Genomic DNA, 22223 nt, shown 5'->3' with positions numbered 1-22223 from the left:
CATTAATTTGTCTTTGGTGCTGGACACCACCTGTGAACAACAATTGTCAAACAAAGTATTTATTTATTTAATGAATTACATATGTTTTATTTATGGTATTTATATGTTTGCTTTAAGGGTTAGGAAATGTTATACTCACTTTAAATAAATAAAATTGTGTTTCTTGATTAAAGAAAATGTGTTTTATTTATTTGTGCCTTTGTCTTCAGTAAGTAAGTTGATTCAAAATCATCTGTTTGTCACTAGTTGGTTGCTGGACTCCTCATTAGAAATGTAACTGGTTTAACATTGACTTTCCCATCATTAGAGGTGAATAATCAACACTCTGAATCAGTCTGAAAGATCAATCTGCACCAGTCTCTGAGTCTCTAAGAATAAACCTTTCCACATTCTGTTTTGTTTCCAATGTCAAAGGCTGCACTTTGGCTATTTTTGGATGAAGGGCCTTAAAGAGAGCCAACATTTAAGTTACACTATGACCTGCTTACGCTATATAAACCAGAGATTTGCGCTTAGATGATTTGAGGATTATGTTCTGAATTAAGGCAAAACATAGTAACTATAGTTACATGTAACGGTGTTACATAATTTAATTAAAAAATAACTAATCCATTACAGTTACTGAGAAAAAAATAATTGTAATTAAATAAAAGTGGGTTTCATCTGAATATTTTCTGTAAAAAGCTAGGATATGTTGAAGAATACTAATTTGTTGCTTTGCCTGATTTTGATGTGCATGATGCCTTCTGCCACTGAAAAGGAGATTAGTAAAGCAATGCTATTCTGATGAAAAAAAAAAGGATAAGATCAGGTTCAAAAGACATTCTCTTATTAGAGTTTTTACATAGTTTTAGGGTTTAAGGATATCTCTTCTCATCACACCATAAATCAAATAAATAAATCAGCTGAAATACGAACAAACGCCTCTGGAAATACACCCAGAATAAAGGCGAGAAGAGGATTTTTGGCTCAGTTGTGAGAAAATGACATTTAGCCTAAAGACATTCATTGCAAATGAAATAAGAAATGCAAAGATCATGTAGGCCTAACAAACTGTTAAATGATTAATTTTGAATGATTTCATATTCCATTAGTCTGAAAAAAAAAAAGTCATGTAATGGAAGTAAAGCCTAGTGTCTTGCCTAAAGTGAATCTGATTTTCTTGTAACATTGGCAGAATGTAAAACACATTTTAGTTTCTCATGTAAAATGTTAACGTAATTTGATTTAGCTTACAGGTCTTGTAATAATAATAATAATAAGAAAAAAAAATGTTTATAATATTTCAAAAGACTATATTTTTCATTACCTTCTACATTTTATTTATTTATTTAGGCCAAAGTATTCTTCGAAGTATTTCTTAACGACTTAAGTGTATATTGTTATAAAAACAAGATTAAGAAAATTGACAGAAACTGTTTACAGAAATAACTAACAACTATTTACTTCGGTGTACCAACATTAAAAAAAAAAATTATAAATAAATAGTTGGATGTATTCCCGCGTCCACGCTTAGCCATACAGAACCACATCCGCAGATTCGAGATTTCTACAAAACGCACAAAAAGCTTGGACCAGGCAGAAGAAGTTTCGTCGAACTTTAACATACATATAATAATAAGAAAAAAAATATATATATTTTATCAATTACCTAGTGTAAAACTGGAGTCACAGCGATAGAAAAGATTATATTGAATTGCAAGTTGTTGTATTCAGATAGATTTCCGTCGTTTGTTTTCAGGCGGGTGTATCACCTCGCACCAAAACAACATGCATATAAATCTTATGACACAACGACAGACTTTCTAATTGACCTTTATGTTTTTAAACTTAAAATAATTTTAATTGCTGGTTGTTTTTCAGCATAAGGTTCAGTAGCTACAGAACGTTGTTAAAACAGCGGTGGTGTCAGTGTTTGAATGTACGTTATATTCACGAGGCATAACGTGACATTTTACTTTCACTTTTTGATCTAAAGAATGGACCGACCATCCAGGTTCGTATCAAATATACCTTCGATTATGGTTGTCATGTCACTTTCTATATGTGCTTGTTGTTGTATCTGACAGTTGTTTGGCATTTAATGTCCTGATATTTTCATAAACAATCACCTTGAGTTCAGGAATTTGGACTATCAGTGTCTGGTTTGATGTAGTCTGTTTTCTACTGTCATCAGAAATAAGAAAGCTGTCAACTACACAGACTTCCAGGACGATGATGGTGAGATATTATTACTTCAGAATGCTCAGAACTAAAGCTAGTTAGTCTTATAAACACGTTTACACGATTTATCTGTCAGATGAGGATTTTGCCTGTGTAAAACCTCCTCCCAAAAAAGCTCGAATGGCCATAAATGACCCCGATTGTGAGAGAAACCTCAGTGCCTCTCCAAATGAAGTGGTTGATCTAACCAGCTCAGGAAGCAAGAAGAGGTTACAAAAAACATTTATTTATTTTTTTTCATCAAAACGCATTTTATCACCAATTATATAGAATCTCCACATGGACCACTGTGTATACAAATACGTAATGGCACCATTGTGTTATTTCAGGGCATCTCTGGAGGACAGACTTTATGAAAAAGAGATGGAGACAGCTCTATCATCATCATTGCCGGACTCTTCAAGAACACAAGCTGGAGAGCCTACAACCAAAAGAGGTGAATGTACTACTGCTGCTGTATAATAAAGCATCATGGAGTTCATTCAGGAAGTGAAAAGCTATATTTCACTGTTATTTACTGCAGATGAACATGACAGTTCTCAGCCTCCTCAGTGTTCACCACCTGTTCTAATACACTGCAGCGCTGAGGGCAGATGTTTAGGTAATAATTATTTAGTATTTTACAGGGTCACAAACTGATTATTTTTTTTATTATTATTATTTTTACAGATGCTTAGTACATATTTATGAAGCTTTATTTGACATATTTGCATGCAAACACCTTTGATTCTGTACAGTCAGTGAAGGTCAGCCTCGTCCAGATTCTCTTCCAGTGCTGTCCAGTTGTAGCAGTGATGGCAGAAGTTTAGGTAACTACAAAGTTCTGACTTTGAAATTTGAAAATGTAAAAATCAGTGTGTTAAAAAAGTATCTTTCTGAGAACACTATGAAGGTGATATGAAAAACAAACAAGACTTTTGTGAATGTTAGTTATGTTAAAATATGTGATTTCTGTATTTATTACTGTTCTGTTTTCAGGGCTGAATCCGATCAGCATAGATGCCTCCCCTACCAGTGTTTCTAAACAGACGGAAACCTCAGAGGAGCAGAGAAAACCACTGAAGGATAAGAAGGAGAACAGAGACGATGAGGACTACCAGCTTCAGAACACACCAGGTAATCTGAGGACCTTCACGCTCATAATTATTATGAGACTGGACTGTTTTCAGTGTTTACATGATGAAGGTTAATACTTCAGTACTTCGGATACAAAATGTAGCCGTTTATTTAAGCTTGTTCCTGTTGCAGATTCAGAAAGTGATGCAGACTTTACTGAAGAAGATGAGAGCGAAGACGAGACATTCACTGTGAAAAAGAAAAAGGTTTTGAAACAGAAGACAGAAAAAAAGGCCCCACCAGCTGCAAGGAACAAGACAGAAAAGAAAGACAAAAATCCAACGAAAGCTTCAAAAACCAAAGCCTCAGGTGCATTTTTTTCTGTTTTTAAATTTTACACTCTGACAAAAGACAATATCAACTACACTAACATTTCTCTTGGTCTGACAGCTCCCAGCCCAGCGACCTGTCGGAGTCCTGCTGCTCCTGTGTCTGGACTGAAGAAGGCGTCTACTACTCCGCCTGTCTCTAAACCTGCAGTCTGTTCCAGTCCTTCAGGGGCCAGACTGGCTAAGTGGAATCCCCCTGGTGAGACTAATTTTCACCAGAACAGCCCACAACAGAAAAGTGTCCTTTTGTAAACTCTTTCTAACTCCATCTCCAGGTCTGCTTGGCCGGAGTCCCGGTGCGTCTCAGAATGCACATGTGAAGTCTCCAGGACAGGGGCTGCGTTTAGGACTTTCCCGTATGGCTCGAGTCAAACCCCTTCACCCTAATGCTGCTGCGAACTAAACAGACTTGTTTTAAATTCGAAAGCTTTACAATGGCATTTGGGAACTCAAAAAATGGTAAGAAGCAATGGATATTTTTTACTGAAATTTGTCCAGAATAATATGCAGTAATATGTATCAACTTTTTTTGTTGTGCTTTAAAATATTTTTAATGTGTTTTTGTGGTGTTTTAGCTTCGTAAAAATGCACTTTTTGATAAATAAAGATTAAATATGCTAAAATCTGTTTTTTTTTTTTTTTTTTTTGTACAAAAAAATTTGGGAAGTTGTTACACCCTGGATGAGCAAAGTTATTAAGTTTTAGTCCAATACAATAAACATAAACTAGCATTTTTGGGAAAAAGGAAATCCTGAACACAAGTGATCAGAACACAACATGTTTTGCAATCGAAATATGAACCACATTGCATTTTGGTCTGAAAACATCTTACATTTGTTGTATCAATGTCCCTTTCAAGGATAGGACGTGTTCCCTCAGTTAATGCTCAAGCGATGCCTCCCTCTAGTGGTTAAAAAGAAGCATGTGTGGAGGAGAGGAGAACAAGAACAGCTTTTTCTTGCCACAGTCATCTGGGGTGGAGCTTAGATTTGTAGAGCTTCTTTTGAACAATATGTATTGTGAAAGCACTATGCAAATAAATCTAAAAACCAGTTCACCAGCATTTGTTTTCAGAGTAACTGCAAACAAAAATCTTATGTTAAATGGCCTGTGTAACTTGTTTATTCAATTTTATTACATACAAAAATTATTGGTGTAACAAGTGTCACCTGTAATTCATAAATTAACATGATAAACTTTAATCTTAACATTTTAAAACCAATTTCAGTGTTTAATGTTTAGTTTAACATGTTTATATCAGTTGGATATTTTAGCAAGTTTATTTCTAATTGATCATTTTTTATAGTTCTGTTCAGCCTGCAATCGAAAATCTGCAGAGCTGTTTTGGTTTATATTGATTATGTTATGTCGATGGACTGAAAAGTCGTACCCATTGTTTAACTCTACCACCTCTACCAGGATTCAGTGTCCTGGTTTTCTCCCTCCCAATAGTATGATTAGTGTGACCAACATTAATATCACAATCACTCAGCAAGCATTAGTTTCACAAATGCTTGAAGCGTACAATGTGAACCAGTGCCAGCCTTACAGAGTAACACCTGAAGACGGAAAACAACTAGAAAACAACTAATTCTGTGACCTTTGCTGTTCTGATCATCATGAGAATAAGCTGTGTGAAGACTTTGTTTCCAGTCCTGTCTGTTGCTATGGTTTTTCTCTATATGAGCTCTGTCAAGTGGGAAATCCAAACTCAAGAGAAGCAGCTCCACCAAGTCCAACGGAACTTCTCATTACACAGTGCACTTCTTCTAGACAAGCTAGACAAACTGGAGGCTCATTTAATAGCAGTGGGTGAGTTAATGTAAAATCTTTTTAGCAAGTGAATTGGATTTAAAAAACAACAACAACAGTTGTTTTACTCTTTAAGCAAACTTTAAAATTGGAATTGGATTGTAATTGTAATTGTTTTTTTTTTTTTTGTTATTGTTTTGCTCGACTTAACTTTTTTTCTGTGAACCATAATTTTGGAAAAATCTTGACAATTTTTGGGTCCATGCCACGGAAGTAAATGGTAACCAAAACTGTTAGGTTGACAACAATCTTAAAATGAAAGGTTCTTTATTGGTATCAATGGTGCAAGAACAACCTTTTCATTGCACAAAAGATTCTCTATAGTGGAAACAAATTATTTAGATTATTGAAATGCATTAAATTATAATTTTTTTTATTTTGCATTAGGAAAAATAAAATAACCTTAACCTTAAATAACCTAAAATAGATCTATGGCATAGGGTGAACAGTCTTCAAAATATTCTATTTTTTGTTCTGCAGAAGTAAATAACTTACTCTTTCTTTGATATGAATAACCATGCAAAAGCAAAATTCTTCAGTGAGCGATGCAAATGTTGAATGTTTCATTCACAGTTAGCCATTATTAATGTATCAATACAGCCAAAAGCAGAAAGACTGAAGATAAAGCGAGTAGTTTTTATCTGGTTATGTGATCTCAACCTGTCTGCCAATGGAAATTACAGCTGTTGCTAGACTACTGATAACACTTTTTTTGAATGTATTTTTTAAAATATTTTTAAAAACATTTTTCAAGAGTTCTATTCAAAATTGTAGAAAAATGAGTGCACCTTTAGTTGCACATTTTAATCACTATTTTGGTGGGTTTGTATTCATTTGAAGCGATTCTTGCCCACAGTGATGTTTAAAATTAAACTTTTTTTGCAGAAGAGAAAAGCCATAAAATGGGAAATGGAAAAAAGCCAGCTAAGAAACTGTTCCCAAACTCAAATCTCTTCAAGGAATGGACTGTTGAACTCTCTGAGGATGACCAGAGGAAGGCTGAGGAGCTCTTTCAGAAATACGGCTATAATGCCTTCCTTAGTGACCAGTTGCCTCTGGACCGGGAGCTCCCAGACACTCGAGACCACAGGTGAGTTTCAGCGGTTTATGAACACTCAGAAATTCAACATCTTGCTTGATGCATTCATCCATTTCTGTAGATGCATTGGCCGTGAATACCCCCATAATCTGCCCACCCTCAGCGTGGTGCTGATTTATCTGGATGAGGCTCTGTCTGTCATTCAAAGAGCCATTTGCAGCATCATCAACAGAACTCCAGCCTACCTGCTTAAAGAGATCATACTGGTGGACGACCACAGCACAAATGGTTTGTTTCTCTCAAAACCCCACCCAACCCTAGTCTTAGATGCATATTGTGCACAAAATGAGCTATTAATTCTGTATGTATCTCTTCTGCAGAAGATCTGAAAACACAGCTACATGTGTATATCAGCTCCATCAATGAGAAGCACCCAGGCCTGGTGAAGATGGTGACCCATTCAGAGCAGAAAGGACTTTCCCAGGCCAGAATCTCAGGGTGGAAGGCTGCCACTGGGGATGTGGTTGCCATTTTGGACGCCCACATTGAGGTCCATGTCAAATGGTGTGAAACTGCTCAGTTAACTTTAGTATTTGGCAATAAATTAAATATTTGTCTTAAAACGATATTGCATAACTGCTGCAAAGCAGTGTTGTTTGAGTATTATTTATATGCTATTGTAGTATTTATTAATATTTTTAATTAGCATTTATTTAAAAAGTTTTCATTTTAATTTCAAGATTTAGTAATTTTGATATGTGTTTTGTCATTTTTGAGTTAGAACAGCCGACATTGTAGGTTCAGTCCTCCGTTAAATGCATTGCACACACACACACACAAACACACAAATATTTGGTTTGAACTGTTCTGGAACATTAGTGTTGTAAATACAACCTAACCACTGATTTCTAGTTGTGTCCTCTTTTGGAAGGCCAAACAATGTAGTTTCGCTTTCACAACGAAACACACAGCTTTTTCACGACATGGTAGTAGTAGGCAAAATAGTTTGTCATGCAGCAACAACAATACTGCAGCGAGAATAAAAGTTACTCCTCCTTTCTTTGTGTAAACATATGGGCGGTGTTATGCAAATCTTCCCACACAGTGATATAGACGTGGGGGCGTGTTTAAACGAGGCGTTTTAGGAGGGCGTGGATGAGTCTTAACTTTTATAAAGAATATCTCTTTGGTTTTGAGACTTTAGCTTTTGCAACTTTAGGGATCTTATCTATGCACGAACAGCTTGTAACACTCCAAAGAGAAAGGAAAACTTGAAATTGCATCATATGACCTCTTTAAGTAATTTTAGTACTTCAACTTGAAGTGTGTAACTGTTTCATTGTCTGTCAGTAACCTAAACATTTGCTCAGATGATTATAATGCTCCACCTTAATTATTTTTTTTAAACTACATTCAAAACAGTTTGATTGGTTTTAAGGTGTGTGAAATGTTTCTCAAGAACTCTCTGTCTTTTAGGGCGGAGCCTCTGCTTGCACGTATCCAGGCTGACCGTACGCTGGTCCTGAGCCCTGTGTTTGATAAAGTCAATTACAATGACTTGCAGGTGACAAACTATTTTGCCTCTGCTCAAGGTTTTGACTGGGCTCTCTGGTGCATGTACGTGGGATTCCCTCAGAAGTGGTACGATCAAAAAGACCCTTCACAGCCAGGAAAGTGAGTGCGTGTTGCTGGTTTAATATTTTATACTGTTGTCCATCTCAGATGTGAGTGAAACAGATTTGTCCTCTTCCTGTTGTCCAGGAGTCCTTCTGTAATGGGAATACTTGTGGTTGATCGCCTGTTCTTTGGTGAGATTGGGACTCTGGACGGAGGGATGGAGGTGTATGGAGGAGAGAATGTTGAATTAGGAATACGGGTAATTCACAAACACGCTGATCAATCTCCTAAATGATACTATATTAAACTCTAATTATACCACTGGGCTGTTGAATGCTTGGTATTGATTGATGAGTGTTCTATTATTATTATTATTATTATTATTATTTCAATAAACGCACAGCTTATGAAGTAGTTCTAGGTCTGTCGACCGCATTACAGTTCTCTTTGCCAAGTGATTTCAGTTATGCGAAAGAAATTCTTAGTTGTACACACAAAAGGGTTTGAAGGACAAAAACCCGTCTTGAAATAAAATATCTGAACAATGTCTTTGATTTATTGTAACTGTGGTATAGCCTAAGCTGAAAAATGCACATCTCGTGTAACGGCTGCTTTGCCTCTTGGCTGCATTACAAACTCAGTTGTTAATTTTTTGGAAAGTAATTTAACAACAGCTGTCAGTTATTACCAATGTAATATAGTATATTTGGTAGCCATTGCACAGTGTTGACTTTTTATTCCACGTTTTGGCTCAGGTGTGGCTGTGTGGAGGAAGCGTAGAGATTGTACCCTGCTCTAAAATTGCTCACATTGAGAGGGCACACAAACCCTACATGGCTGATCTTAACAATGTCATGAAGAGAAATGCACTCAGAGTGGCAGAAGTTTGGATGGATGAATACAAAATAAATGTGAACATCGCCTGGGGTCTTCCTATACAGGTAGATCTAATGAAAGGAGATTCAGCCAATCAAATACTGGATTTTCAAGGCCAGATGATTCTATCAGATTCTGTTTGAGACCTCTAAAGTGAACCAAGAAGTTCGAAATGGTAAATTGTTCTGGTTCTTATGATCTGCAAATGATCCTGTGTATCTGTTCTCTCATTTTCCCACAGAACCATGGGATAGACATTGGCGATGTATCAGAGAGAAAGAAACTGAGAGCAAGGCTAAATTGCAAGCCATTTAAATGGTATCTGGAAAATGTCTATCCTGATTTAAATCCCGTGAATTTATTAGCTTATGGAGTGGTGAGTGACATACGGTTCACTATGAATCAAGATAAAGTCTGAGAGATCAGTTCTGCAGGAAAAATTATGTGGTGTTTGAAAATGTAATACGATGTCCTTATTTCTGTCAAAACAGCTGATTAATGATCTGCAAACAAGTTTATGTTTAGATAAGGGTCCACTTGAGGAGAACACACCCATTTTATATCCATGTCATTTTATGGGATCTCAGGTAACCTCTTCTCTTCTTCCCTTCCCGTCCCATCCTGTGCCCTGCCCTGCCCTGCATTTTTAAACTCTATATTTGGGGAATATTTGACACACTTCAGTTTCTCATTACACAGATATTTCACTATACAGCACGTGGTGAGATATTTGCACATCCTCTGCAGTCCCTTAAAAACAATAGGAACCGCTGTCTAATTGATCCCGGCTCAGGCAGGTTTCCAGAGCTGTCCTGGTGTTCAGACACTGAAAAACAAAAACACATGTACTGGGATTTCAAACAGGTGAACAAATAATTACACCCCAAACATTGATAGGATACTGTGGTATATTACAATCTAAACATTGCTTGGAAAAAAATTATATTCTTGTTTGTTTTCAGGGACAGGCCATACAGAACAGAGAAACCAAACGCTGTCTGGAGATCAGCGCTGACCAGACAGGGAAGTATGAAAAGAACGTTTTTCTTCAGGACTGCAGAAACCAACACTGGAAGATACAGAATGTAATTCAGGACTTCTGAAATACAATATGTAATCCGTTTATATAAACATGGCATGCTGGAGAAACATCACAGAGAGAGTTAGTGGTAAAACTGTGAATGCAGCTATGAACTGAAAAATATTAGGTGCTAAAAAAAACACAAAAAAATTATATGGCTGATCAAAGTAAAAATTTAATTTAGAGTCAAAGAGGATTAAGAGAATAATAATGTCTTATTGCAATTCAAATAGAATCAAATATAAAATATTTAACTTGCATGTCATGTGACCATTAACCGGCATCAGAGAATGGTGAAAATATCAGTGGATACTTCAAGTAAATATGTTACATCTAAGGGGTTCGGCTGACAAAAAAAATTGGGAACCCCTGATAAAGAGCAAGAGAGCATATATTAGCCTACACATTTGTAGTCTACATAATGTACAGAAATTCTAAAAAAAAATTTACAGTGTACTTTATTAAATCAATTATAAACCCCCTTTTCAACATACTACGGACGGAAATAAGTGTCAGTTTCAGTTTTTTAGAAGTATAGTTTTATGTAAACATGTGATTAATCTCCTTCAAACAAGACTTGAGTAATTAAAAGCCACAGTGAATGAGGATGGGGCATGTTGTCACAGAATGTCAATGTATATTAAAGCAATAGTTCAACAAAAAATGATTATTTCATCATTTACTCAACCCCACACAAAATGAGATATTTAGTGGAATGTCCAGACTGTTGTTTTCTGTGTCTTTTAAAACCATATGATGGCTAAGTGTGATAAAGCTCAAAGTTTAAGTTATTCTTGATTTTTAAGTTCAAGAGAAGCAGCTCCACCAAGTCCAGCAGAACTTCTTGTTACACAGTGCTCTTCTGCTCAAGCTGGACAAACTGGAGGCTCATTTAATAGCAGTGGGTGAATTATTAATATAAGTTTTGTTTCAGACTTTGAATACTTGGTGAACACAAATTCTTGCAGAAGAGAGAAGCCTCAAAGTGAGAAATGAGAGGAAGCTAGCAAAGAAGCTGTTCCCAAACTCAAATCTCTTCAAGCAATGGAGGAAGGCTGAGGATCTCTTTCAGATATACGGCTATAATGCCTTCCTCAGTTACCAAATGCATCTGGACAGGAAGCTCAAAATCTGGATGTTCAAGGCCAGTTCTAGAAGTCTTGAGGTACTGATTCTGTTAGGTTTAGTAGAGACCTAGGTATGAAATGTTTGTTTGTTTTGGGACTTCATTAGATTTTTGATTTGCATTGAAGTTTTGCATTTTAAAGTTTGTTTGACTTTACCCAGTTTGGCTAACTGTATTTGGGTCCTATTTTTTTTATGGGCATTTATTAATTTTGTTAAGATAGGACAGTAGAGACATTACAGGAAAGTACTAGGATGAGGGAGGGGGGGGAGGGGGACTGGCAAAGGACCTCAAGGCAGGAATCAAACTTGGGTAACTGTGAGCGCAGTTGTGCTGTATGTCGATGCGCTAACCACAAGGCTATTGGTGCTGACTTATTTGGGTCCTATTTTTTTTTTTTTTTTAATTACAGGTATAAATTGCAGGAAGCATGATTATTTGCATAAGCAGAGTGTTTCTTTATAAATGAACAATTTTACAATACTCTCAATAATGTTATCTCTTTGTAACGAAGGTTTTCAGTGCTGCAGGTTATTGTAAATACTCAAAACCATAAAACTCTTTGTAAACATTCTCACATTGATAGTCTCACTGATCGATATAATGTGCATTTTAGTTCTGCACTGTAAAATGTATTTGACATTTCATAGTTTGGTCAAATTTATTTGGGTCCTTTTCAATTTATTATTACATACAGTAATTATTGGTAAGTGTCACTTGAAAAAGTTAAATTGTCAAATTAAATTTAAGTTAATAAATAACACGTGACATGAAAAAAAAGCAAAAAAAACTTTTTTTAAAACATATATGTTTGCATTTTAACATTTTATATAAATTTGATATTTTAGCAAGTTTATATCTAATATATAGTTTTTATAATTCGAGTCGAAAATCTAGACGTGTTTTTGTTTATATGTAATAAGTGTTGATGTATTGTGGTGCCTGCCTGGTTCCTTTTACTGAATGATATCCTGAATGATATGATTGATATTTTTAAAAGTGAATAGTTGTGTCTAATGTTTAACTCCACCACCTCTACCAGGACTCCATGTTCTGTTTCCTCCCTTTCAATCTAGCATGATTAATAAAGATCAAGTTAAGATCAGATAGCAAACTTTACAGTCACAGAGCTATAACCATAAAGCATTGACAAGTGACAGCCTCACGGAATCTAGAAAATCTTTACAAATATTTCAGAACTGGGATATTTGCTGATCATCATGAGAATAAGCTTTGTGAAGACTTTGTTTCCAGTCTTGTCTGTCACTGTGGTGTTTCTCTATGTGAGCTTGATGAGGAATAATATTCATACTCAAGAGATGCAGCTCCACCAAGTCCAGCAGAACTTTTCGTTACACAGTGCACTCATCCTCAACAAGCTGGACAAACTGGAGGCTCATTTAAATGCAGTGGGTGAGTTACTATCTGTTTAATTATTTCTGTTTAGCTGTTGTTTTACGTAACTCTCTAAGCACTCTTTAAAGTTAGCATCTATCTATCTATGTTTATTTATATGTATTTGTTTATTTATTTTTTTTTTCATCTATCTATCTATATATGTGGCCTTTTGACCTTTTCAATTAAAAAATGCAGTTTTTTAACACTCTGTTTGCAGTATATATATATATATAAACCTCTTTTTAAAAATATTTTTCAAAAGTACTGAGTGCAACTTTTTTGAATGAATGCACAGTTTTACATGTACATGCACAATATTGTTTATAATAATATATTATTTAGCACTAATTGAAGCAACATTATGGGTTTATATCTATGTAATTTAAAGTGATTATAGACAACCAGTTTTTAAATGGATACACAAACAGAGATCTGTTAATGTCTTTGCTGGTATAGCAGAATTAAAGATTCTAAGCAATTTTACTAAACTAAAATGTATAAAAAAATTATGCAGAAGAGAGAAGCCTCAAAGAGAAAAATGAGAAGAAGCCAGCAAAGAAGCTGTTCCCAAACTCATACCTCTTCAAGGAATGGACTGTTGAACTCTCTGAGGATGACCAGAGGAAGGCTGAGGAGCTCTTTCAGAAATACGGCTATAATGCCTTCCTTAGTGACCAGTTGCCTCTGGACCGGGAGCTGCCAGACACTCGAGACCACAGGTGAGTAGTCAGCGGTTTATGAACACTCTGAAATTCAACATCTGTCTTGATGCATTCATCCATTTCTGTAGATGCATTGGCCGTGAATACCCCCATAATCTGCCCACCCTCAGCGTGGTGCTGATTTATCTGGATGAGGCTCTGTCTGTCATTCAAAGAGCCATTTGCAGCATCATCAACAGAACTCCAGCCCACCTGCTCAAAGAGATCATACTGGTGGACGACCACAGCACAAATGGTTTGTTTCTCTCAAAACCTCACCCAACCCTAATCTTAGATGCATATTGTGCACAAAATAAGCTATTCATTCTGTATGTATATCTTCTGCAGAAGATCTGAAAACACAGCTACATGTGTATATCAGCTCCATCAATGAGAAGCACCCAGGCCTGGTGAAGATGGTGACCCATTCAGAGCAGAAAGGACTTTCCCAGGCCAGAATCTCAGGGTGGAAGGCTGCCACTGGGGATGTGGTTGCCATTTTAGACGCCCACATTGAGGTCCATGTCAAATGGTGTGAAATTGCTCAGTTAACTTTAGTATTTGGCAGAAATATTTGCTCAACTAGATGGAATTCTCTGTCTTAAAAAGATATAGCATAGCTTCTGTGAAGTAGTGTTGTTTTAGTATTATTTAGATAAAACGGTTACACTTAAGATTAGAGAACACCATTCATTATTAACTAGTTTGTTATTACTACTAGAATATTTCCTTATGCAGTGCATATTAATGCCTTATTCTGCATGACCATTTTCTAGATCCCTTAACCCTACCCCATACCAAAACATAGCTACTACAACAACTACCTTACCTACTATCAATACACAGCAAATTAGAAGTTCATTTAGGGGGGCAGTGGGACATTCTCCATATATTTTAAATTAGGATGTAGTGATTTTTTTTTTTTAATTGGGTCTAATGTATAGGTGCAATGTATGGGAAAAATACAGTGTATGAAGGTGTATGAAATGTTTCTCAAGAACTCTCTCTCTTTTAGGGCGGAGCCTCTGCTTGCACGTATCCAGGCTGACCGTACGCTGGTCCTGAGCCCTGTGTTTGATAAAGTCAATTATTATGACTTGCAGGTGACAAAGCGGTTCGCCTCTGCTCATGGTTTTGACTGGGCTCTCTGGTGCATGTACGTGGGATTCCCTCAGAAGTGGTACGATCAAAATGACCCTTCACAGCCAGAAAAGTGAGTGCGTGTTGCTGGTTTAATATTTTATACTGTAGTCCATCTCAGATGTGAGTGAAACAGATTTGTCCTCTTCCTGTTGTCCAGGAGTCCCTCTGTAATGGGAATACTTGTGGTTGATCGCCTGTTCTTTGGTGAGATTGGGACTCTGGACGGAGGGATGGAGGTGTATGGAGGAGAGAATGTTGAATTAGGAATACGGGTAATTCACAAACACGCTGATTCTATTTGCTCTAAAATGGCGTTTTATAATTAGCAATGGAGCAATGGTTCTGTACACAAAAGCATTTGATGGACAAAAACCTGAAAAATATCTCCCAATAAAACATCTGAACAATGCATTGATGTGTTTGTAAACATGGTTTGAGTGGAATTATTGAATTATTGTTCAATAATACATGCTCTGTGTTATGGCTGCATTACCACCTGAGTTGTGCATTGTTTTTCAATAATTCATCAGCCTGTTGTCAATTATTCCTTACATCCTGTAGTTACATGGCACTCATATTGCACAGTGTTGACTTTTTCTTTCACGTTTTGGCTCAGGTGTGGCTGTGTGGAGGAAGTGTAGAGATTATACCCTGCTCTAAAATTGCTCACATTCAGAGGGGACACAAACCATATGTAACTGATCTTAACAATGTCATGAAGAGAAATGCACTCAGAGTGGCAGAAGTTTGGATGGATGAATACAAAATAAATGTGAACATCGCCTGGGGTCTTCCTATACAGGTAGATCTAATGAAAGGAGATTCAGCCAATCAAATACTGGATTTTCAAGGCCAGTTCTAGGACTATTGAAGTGTTGTTTCTGTCTGGTTTAGTTTGAGATACATAACATTGTGACTAGAGAGATGTGTGACTAGAGGTTTTGAGATTTTAAATGTTAATTTGTTTTGGCTCTTTATTAGATTTATAATCTGCAAATGATCCTGAGTATCTGTTCTTTCTTGTTTTCACAGAAACATGGGATAGACATTGGTGATGTATCAGAAAGAAAAAAGCTGAGAGGGAGGCTAAAATGCAAGCCATTTAAATGGTATCTGGAAAATGTCTATCCTGAGTTAAATCCCATGAATGATTTACTTGGTTATGGAGTGGTGAGTGCCATATGGTTTATTGATGATTAGTTTAACCATTTTAATAAAATGTCCTTACTATCTATCAAAACAGCTGATTAATGATCTGCAAACAAGTATTTGTTTGGATAAGGGGCCACTTGAGGAGAACACACCCATTTTATATCCATGTCATTTTACGGGAACACAGGTACTCTTCTCTTCTCTTCTCTTCTCTTCTCTTCTCTTCTCTTCTCTTCTCTTCTCTTCTCTTCTCTTCTTCTCTCTCTCTCTTCTCTTCTTCTCTTCTCTTTTCAAACTATTCCCTTCCCTTTTTTGGGGAGTATTTGACACACTCCTTTTTTCTTCTCATCACTTCTCTTCTATTTCACTATACAGCATATTGGTGGGGAGTATTTGCACAGTTTCCTCTTCAGTTCCCTAACAGCACGTGGTGAGATATTTGCACATCCTCTTCAGTCCCTTAAAAACAATAGGAACCGCTGTCTAATTGATCCCGGCTCAGACAGGTTTCCAGATCTGTCCTGGTGTTCAGACACTGAAAAACCAAAACACATGTACTGGGATTTCAAACAGGTGAACAAATAATTACACCCCAAACATTGATGCTGTGATATATTACAATTTAAACATTGCTTGGAAAAAAAATTATATTCTTGTTTGTTTTCAGGGACAGGCCATACAGAACAGAGAAACCAAACGCTGTCTGGAGATCAGCGCTGACCAGACAGGGAAGTATGAAAAGAACGTTTTTCTTCAGGACTGCAGAAACCAACACTGGAAGATACAGAATGTAATTCAGGACTTTTGAAATGCAAGATTAAATCAATCTACATAAATGCAGCTGAAATGGTTTTGGTCGATGGGATCACAAGAAGATGAGAGAGACACATTCCCATTTACCTGTTTTATATAATTTGTCTCTTTTGTCCACTTTTGACCACTTTCATGATTTATTTTAGGGCAGATCTATGGGTAGGGCTTTTTCTGACCTTTCACTCTAATATTGCCAAATAGGCTCCTGCAATTTATATATGAATGCAAAAAGAGACTATAGAAGATGATACGAAGAGCGGCAGCTTTCGTTTCTGCTCAGATAGCTGCATAACTACGCTGAACGCTGTGAGATTGTTAGAATCAGGACTGGTAAGAAATCATTGTGCTTTTTACTTTTTTCCCTTCAAAGCAAACTTACGATTTCAGACGGCAAGGTTAAATCCTGTCTGGCTAGCACGCTTCAACAACACATCCCAAAATGTTAAAGAATTTGGTCAGTAGGCGGAAAGAAGGGGATCTTTAGTGAATGCATTTGAACACATGAGAGTCTACACTGTGAAAGTACTGTGAAAGTGGGTTTGGCATTTTTGAGGCAGATAGGCACTACTGGGGTTCTTCAAGTAAATGAGCGGTTCAGGTGACAGAAATGTTTGAGAACCCCTGATAAGGAGCAGGGAAAGACTCAAGCATCCCCAGACTTCACAAAGGATATACAGTTTGCAAAATATATCAATGAATGGAAGTTTATGTTTTGTTATGAAATCAATGTATCTTTCTTGAATAAAAAAAAAAAAAAACAATAATCATAGTTTGCCCTGTTCCTAATAGCCCACTATAGGGGCATGTTGTCACAGAATCTCAATGTATATTAAAGCAGTAGTTCAACCAAAAGTGATTCTTTCATTATTTACTCAGCCTCACACAAAATGAGATATTTAGCTGTTGTTTTCCATACAACAAATGTAAATGGAAAGCTCCAAAAAGGACAGAATTAGTTCATATGACTTAATTCTACCGAATTGTATTTCTGGGACTTCCAAAGACATATGATGGCTAAGTGTGATGAAGAGGTAAAAGTTTAAGTTTTTATTCTGTCAAAATCTTGATATCCACCATAGCGCTCCTTTGAAATCTATGTGAAATCCTGAATCTGTGGTGTTTTTGCATGTAAATGTAGATTCACGTCTAGACATTATCTTTTTTGTGAACCTGTATGTTACATTTAATGAAGTAAGGCAATCTACATTGAAGCTGTTGCATACAAACCTCCTGTCACAGTGACTAAGCATCAGTGATGCTACACTTTCACACAACTGTTACGAGCATGACAGGACAAATGACAGAGTAACTGAAAACAGTGGGAAAAAACGCCTTTCATCAGACCAAGAACCCTTTCTGCGATGATAGCCACACTCGAGCATTCAAATCATGAGAATAAGCTTTGTGAAGACTTTGTTTCCAGTCTTGTCTGTCACTGTGGTGTTTCTCTATATGAGCTTGATGATGAATGATATTAAGCAGCTCCACCAAGTCCAGCAGAACTTCTCGATGCACAGTGCACTCATCCTCAACAAGCTGGACAAACTGGAGGCTCATTTAAATGCAGTGGGTGAGTTACTAATATATGTTTTGCTTCAGTGTTGTTTTAGATTTTGAATACTTGGTGAACATGAATTCTTGCAGAAGAGAGAAGCCTCAAAGAGAAAAATGAACAGAAGCCAGCAAAGAAGCTGTTCCCAAACTCAAATCTCTTCAAGGAATGGACTGTTGAACTCTCTGAGGATGACCAGAGGAAGGCTGAGGAGCTCTTTCAGAAATACGGCTATAATGCCTTCCTTAGTGACCAGTTGCCTCTGGACCGGGAGCTGCCAGACACTCGAGACCACAGGTGAGTTTCAGCGGTTTATGAACACTCTGAAATTCAACATCTGTCTTGATGCATTCATCCATTTCTGTAGATGCATTGGCCGTGAATACCCCCATAATCTGCCCACCCTCAGCGTGGTGCTGATTTACCTGGATGAGGCTCTGTCTGTCATTCAAAGAGCCATTTGCAGCATCATCAACAGAACTCCAGCCCACCTGCTCAAAGAGATCATACTGGTGGACGACCACAGCACAAATGGTTTGTTTCTCTCAAAACATCACCCAACCCTAGTCTTAGATGCATATTGTGCACAAAATGAGCTATTAATTCTGGATGTATCTCTTCTGCAGAAGATCTGAAAACACAGCTACATGTGTATATCAGCTCCATCAATGAGAAGCACCCAGGCCTGGTGAAGATGGTGACCCATTCAGAGCAGAAAGGACTTTCCCAGGCCAGAATCTCGGGGTGGAAGGCTGCCACTGGGGATGTGGTTGCCATTTTAGACGCCCACATTGAGGTCCATGTCAAATGGTGTGAAACTGCTCAGTTAACTTTAGTATTTGGCAATAATATTTGCTCAACAAGATGGAAAAGATATAGCATAGCTTCTGTGAAGTAGTGTTGTTTTAGTATTATTTAGACAAAATGGTAACACTTAAGATTAGAGAACACCATTCATTATTAACTAGTTTGTTATTACTACTAGAATATTTCCTTATGCAGCGCATATTAATGCCTTATTCTGCATGACCATTTTCTAGATCCCTTAACCCTACCCCATACCAAAACATAGCTACTACAACAACTACCTTACCTACTATCAATACACAGCAAATTAGAAGTTTATTTAGGGGGGCTGTGTATGAAATGTTTCTCAAGAACTCTCTCTCTTTTAGGGCGGAGCCTCTGCTTGCACGTATCCAGGCTGACCGTACGCTGGTCCTGAGCCCTGTGTTTGATAAAGTCAATTATTATGACTTGCAGGTGACAAAGCGGTTCGCCTCTGCTCATGGTTTTGACTGGGCTCTCTGGTGCATGTACGTGGGATTCCCTCAGAAGTGGTACGATCAAAATGACCCTTCACAGCCAGAAAAGTGAGTGCGTGTTGCTGGTTTAATATTTTATACTGTAGTCCATCTCAGATGAGAGTCTAACAGATTCGTTCTCTTCCTGTTGTCCAGGAGTCCTTCTGTAATGGGAATACTCGTGGTTGATCGCCTGTTCTTTGGTGAGATTGGGACTCTGGACGGAGGGATGGAGGTGTATGGAGGAGAGAATGTTGAATTAGGAATACGGGTAATTCACAAACACGCTGATCAATCTCCTTAAATTCTATTTGCTCTAAAATGACGTTTTATAATTAGCAATGGAGGCTTGAGACGAGATTTGTAAGAAATAAGTTCTGTACACAAAAGCATTTGATGGACAAAAACTTGAAAAATATCTCCCAATAAAATATCTGAACAATGCATTGATGTGTTTGTAAACATGGTTTGAGTGGAATTATTGAATTATTGTTCAATAATGCATGATCTGTGTTATGGCTGCATTACCACCAGAGTTGTGCATTGTTTTTCAATAATTCATTAGCCTGTTGTCAATTATTCCTTACATCCTGTAGTTACATGGTACTCATATTGCACAGTGTTGACTTTTTCTTTCACGTTTTGGCTCAGGTGTGGCTGTGTGGAGGAAGTGTAGAGATTATACCCTGCTCTAAAATTGCTCACATTGAGAGGGGACACAAACCATATGTAACTGATCTTAACAATGTCATGATGAGAAATGCACTCAGAGTGGCAGAAGTTTGGATGGATGAATACAAAATAAATGTGAACATCGCCTGGGGTCTTCCTATACAGGTAGATCTAATGAAAGGAGATTCAGCCAATCAAATACTGTATTTTCAAGGCCAGTTCTAGGACTACTGAAGTGTTGTTTCTGTCTGGTTTAGTTTGAGATACATAACATTGTGACTAGAGAGATGTGTGACTAGAGGTTTTGAGATTTTAAATGTTCATTTGTTTTGGCTCTTTATTAGATTTATGATCTGCAAATGATCCTGAGTATCTGTTCTTTCCTGTTTCCACAGAAACATGGGGTAGACATTGGTGATGTATCAGAAAGAAAAAAGCTGAGAGAGAGGCTAAAATGCAAGCCATTTAAATGGTATCTGGAAAATGTCTATCCTCAGTTAAATCCCATGAATGATTTAATTGGTTATGGAGTGGTGAGTGCCATATGGTTTACTATGAAACAAGATGATTGGTTTAACCATTTTAATAAAATGTCCTTACTATCTATCAAAACAGCTGATTAATGATCTGCAAATAAGTTTATGTTTGGATAAGGGGCCACTTGAGGAGAACACACCCATTTTATATCCATGTCATTTTACGGGAACACAGGTACTCTTCTCTTCTCTTCTCTTCTCTTCTCTTCTCTTCTCTTCTCTTCTCTTCTCTTCTCTTCTCTTCTCTTCTCTTCTCTTCTCTTCTCTTCTCTTCTCTTCTCTTCTCTTCTCTTCTCTTCTCTGCATTTTCAAATTATTTTTGGGGAGTATTTGACACACTCCAGTTTCTCATCACACAGATATTTCACTATACAGCACGTGGTGAGATATTTGCACATCCTCTTCAGTCCCTTAAAAACAATAGGAACCGCTGTCTAATTGATCCCGGCTCAGGCAGGTTTCCAGAGCTTTCCTGGTGTTCAGACACTGAAAAACCAAAACACATGTACTGGGATTTCAAACAGGTGAACAAATAATTACACCCCAAACATTGATGCTGTGATATATTACAATCTAAACATTGCTTGGAAAAAAATTATATTTTTGGTTGTTTTCAGGGACAGGCCATACAGAACAGAGAAACCAAACGCTGTCTGGAGATCAGCGCTGACCAGACAGGGAAGTATGAAGAGAACGTTTTTCTTCAGGACTGCAGAAACCAACACTGGAAGATACAGAATGTAATTCAGGACTTATGAAAAGCTAGATATAATCAATCTATATAAACACAGCTAACATGCTGGAGTGTTAGTGGTAAAAATGTGAATGCAGCTATGAACTCAAAGAGACTGTGTGAAAATTTTTAATGTTTCATACTAATCTACCCTATTCCTAATAGCCAGCTATAAGAAATGTTGTCACAGAATGCCAGTGTTTATTAAAATAATAATTCATCCAAAAATTACAATTCTCTCTTCATTTACTGAGCAGAATATCCAGACTGTTGTTTTCCATACAGCAACATTGAATTCGGTGAAAATATTGACTTCCATCATATAGCACTCCTGGAGCTTTGTGGAGTCTTATGTTTTTTCATGTAACTAGATTCACGTCTAGGCTTTATCGTTTTTGTGAAATGTATGTTACATTTAATAAAGAAAGTGAATTAACATTGAAGCCGTTGCATGCAAATCTTCTGTCACAGTGACTAAGTATACACTTTTACACAATCACCTCAAGCATGACAGGACCAGCGACAGAATAACTGAAAACAGAAGAAGAAAAACTCATTTAAATCCAGTGGGTGAGATACTAATATACTGTATGTTTGCTTTAGTTTAATATTTTGAATACTTGATGAACACATATTCTTGCAGAAGAGAGAAGCCCCAAAGTGAGACATAAGCTAGCAAAGAAGCTGTTTCCAAACTCAAATCTCTTCAAGCAATGGACTGTTGAACTCTCTGAGGATGACCAGAGGAAGGCTGAGGAGCTCTTTCAGAAATACGGCTATAATGCCTTCCTTAGTGACCAGTTGCCTCTGGACCGGGAGCTGCCAGACACTCGAGACCACAGGTGAGTTTCAGCAGTTGATGGACACTCTCTGTAATTTAACATCTGTCTTGATGCATTCATCCATTTCTTTAGATGCATAAACATTTGCTCAACTATATAGAATTTGTCCTCCACTTAAAAAAATACAATCAAAATTGTTAGGTATGAGAGTATATCAA

At 37.1% G+C, this 22223-nt stretch overlaps 4 protein-coding genes across 5 annotated transcripts; all 4 read left to right on the top strand.

The window, feature by feature from the left end:
• Positions 1-1632: 1632 nt before the first annotated feature.
• Positions 1633-4127, top strand: LOC109059472 (RAD51-associated protein 1-like). Its single transcript, XM_042722710.1, has 10 exons — positions 1633-1996; positions 2177-2220; positions 2300-2432; positions 2553-2659; positions 2747-2824; positions 2961-3032; positions 3202-3339; positions 3472-3648; positions 3730-3867; positions 3944-4127. The coding sequence occupies exons 1-10, from the start codon at positions 1980-1982 to the stop codon at positions 4069-4071; spliced, it is 1032 nt and encodes a 343-aa protein (XP_042578644.1). The 5' UTR covers positions 1633-1979; the 3' UTR covers positions 4072-4127.
• LOC109059473 (probable polypeptide N-acetylgalactosaminyltransferase 8) lies at positions 4121-10757 on the top strand. The gene is made up of 11 exons (XM_042722676.1): positions 4121-5480; positions 6366-6570; positions 6641-6807; positions 6900-7083; positions 7996-8193; positions 8281-8395; positions 8892-9077; positions 9254-9388; positions 9504-9599; positions 9712-9876; positions 9975-10757. The coding sequence occupies exons 1-11, from the start codon at positions 5288-5290 to the stop codon at positions 10113-10115; spliced, it is 1785 nt and encodes a 594-aa protein (XP_042578610.1). The 5' UTR covers positions 4121-5287; the 3' UTR covers positions 10116-10757.
• Positions 10758-12127: 1370 nt separating this feature from the next.
• Positions 12128-17291, top strand: LOC109059467 (probable polypeptide N-acetylgalactosaminyltransferase 8). The gene is made up of 11 exons (XM_042722752.1): positions 12128-12632; positions 13132-13336; positions 13408-13574; positions 13667-13850; positions 14334-14531; positions 14619-14733; positions 15078-15263; positions 15494-15631; positions 15705-15808; positions 16030-16186; positions 16281-17291. Exons 1-11 carry the CDS (start codon positions 12440-12442, stop codon positions 16419-16421), a joined length of 1788 nt encoding a protein of 595 aa, XP_042578686.1. The 5' UTR covers positions 12128-12439; the 3' UTR covers positions 16422-17291.
• A 143-nt stretch (positions 17292-17434) lies between these two features.
• Positions 17435-21666, top strand: LOC109059469 (probable polypeptide N-acetylgalactosaminyltransferase 8). 2 transcript variants are annotated; one of them, XM_042722684.1, is made up of 11 exons: positions 17436-17996; positions 18071-18275; positions 18346-18512; positions 18605-18788; positions 19154-19351; positions 19439-19553; positions 19934-20119; positions 20350-20487; positions 20570-20665; positions 20850-21014; positions 21108-21666. In XM_042722684.1, the coding sequence occupies exons 1-11, from the start codon at positions 17816-17818 to the stop codon at positions 21246-21248; spliced, it is 1776 nt and encodes a 591-aa protein (XP_042578618.1). In that variant the 5' UTR covers positions 17436-17815; the 3' UTR covers positions 21249-21666. The 2 variants fall into 2 exon arrangements, with proteins under 2 accessions (XP_042578619.1, XP_042578618.1); XM_042722685.1 differs by lacking the exon at positions 20570-20665 and having other exon boundaries at positions 17435-17996.
• The last annotated feature ends 557 nt before the right edge of the window (positions 21667-22223 follow it).

The sequence above is a fragment of the Cyprinus carpio genome, chromosome B4 (assembly GCF_018340385.1).
Source record: "Cyprinus carpio isolate SPL01 chromosome B4, ASM1834038v1, whole genome shotgun sequence".
In the NCBI taxonomy this organism is placed as follows: Eukaryota; Metazoa; Chordata; class Actinopteri; order Cypriniformes; family Cyprinidae; genus Cyprinus; species Cyprinus carpio.
This window is presented reverse-complemented; position numbering and strand designations above follow the sequence as displayed.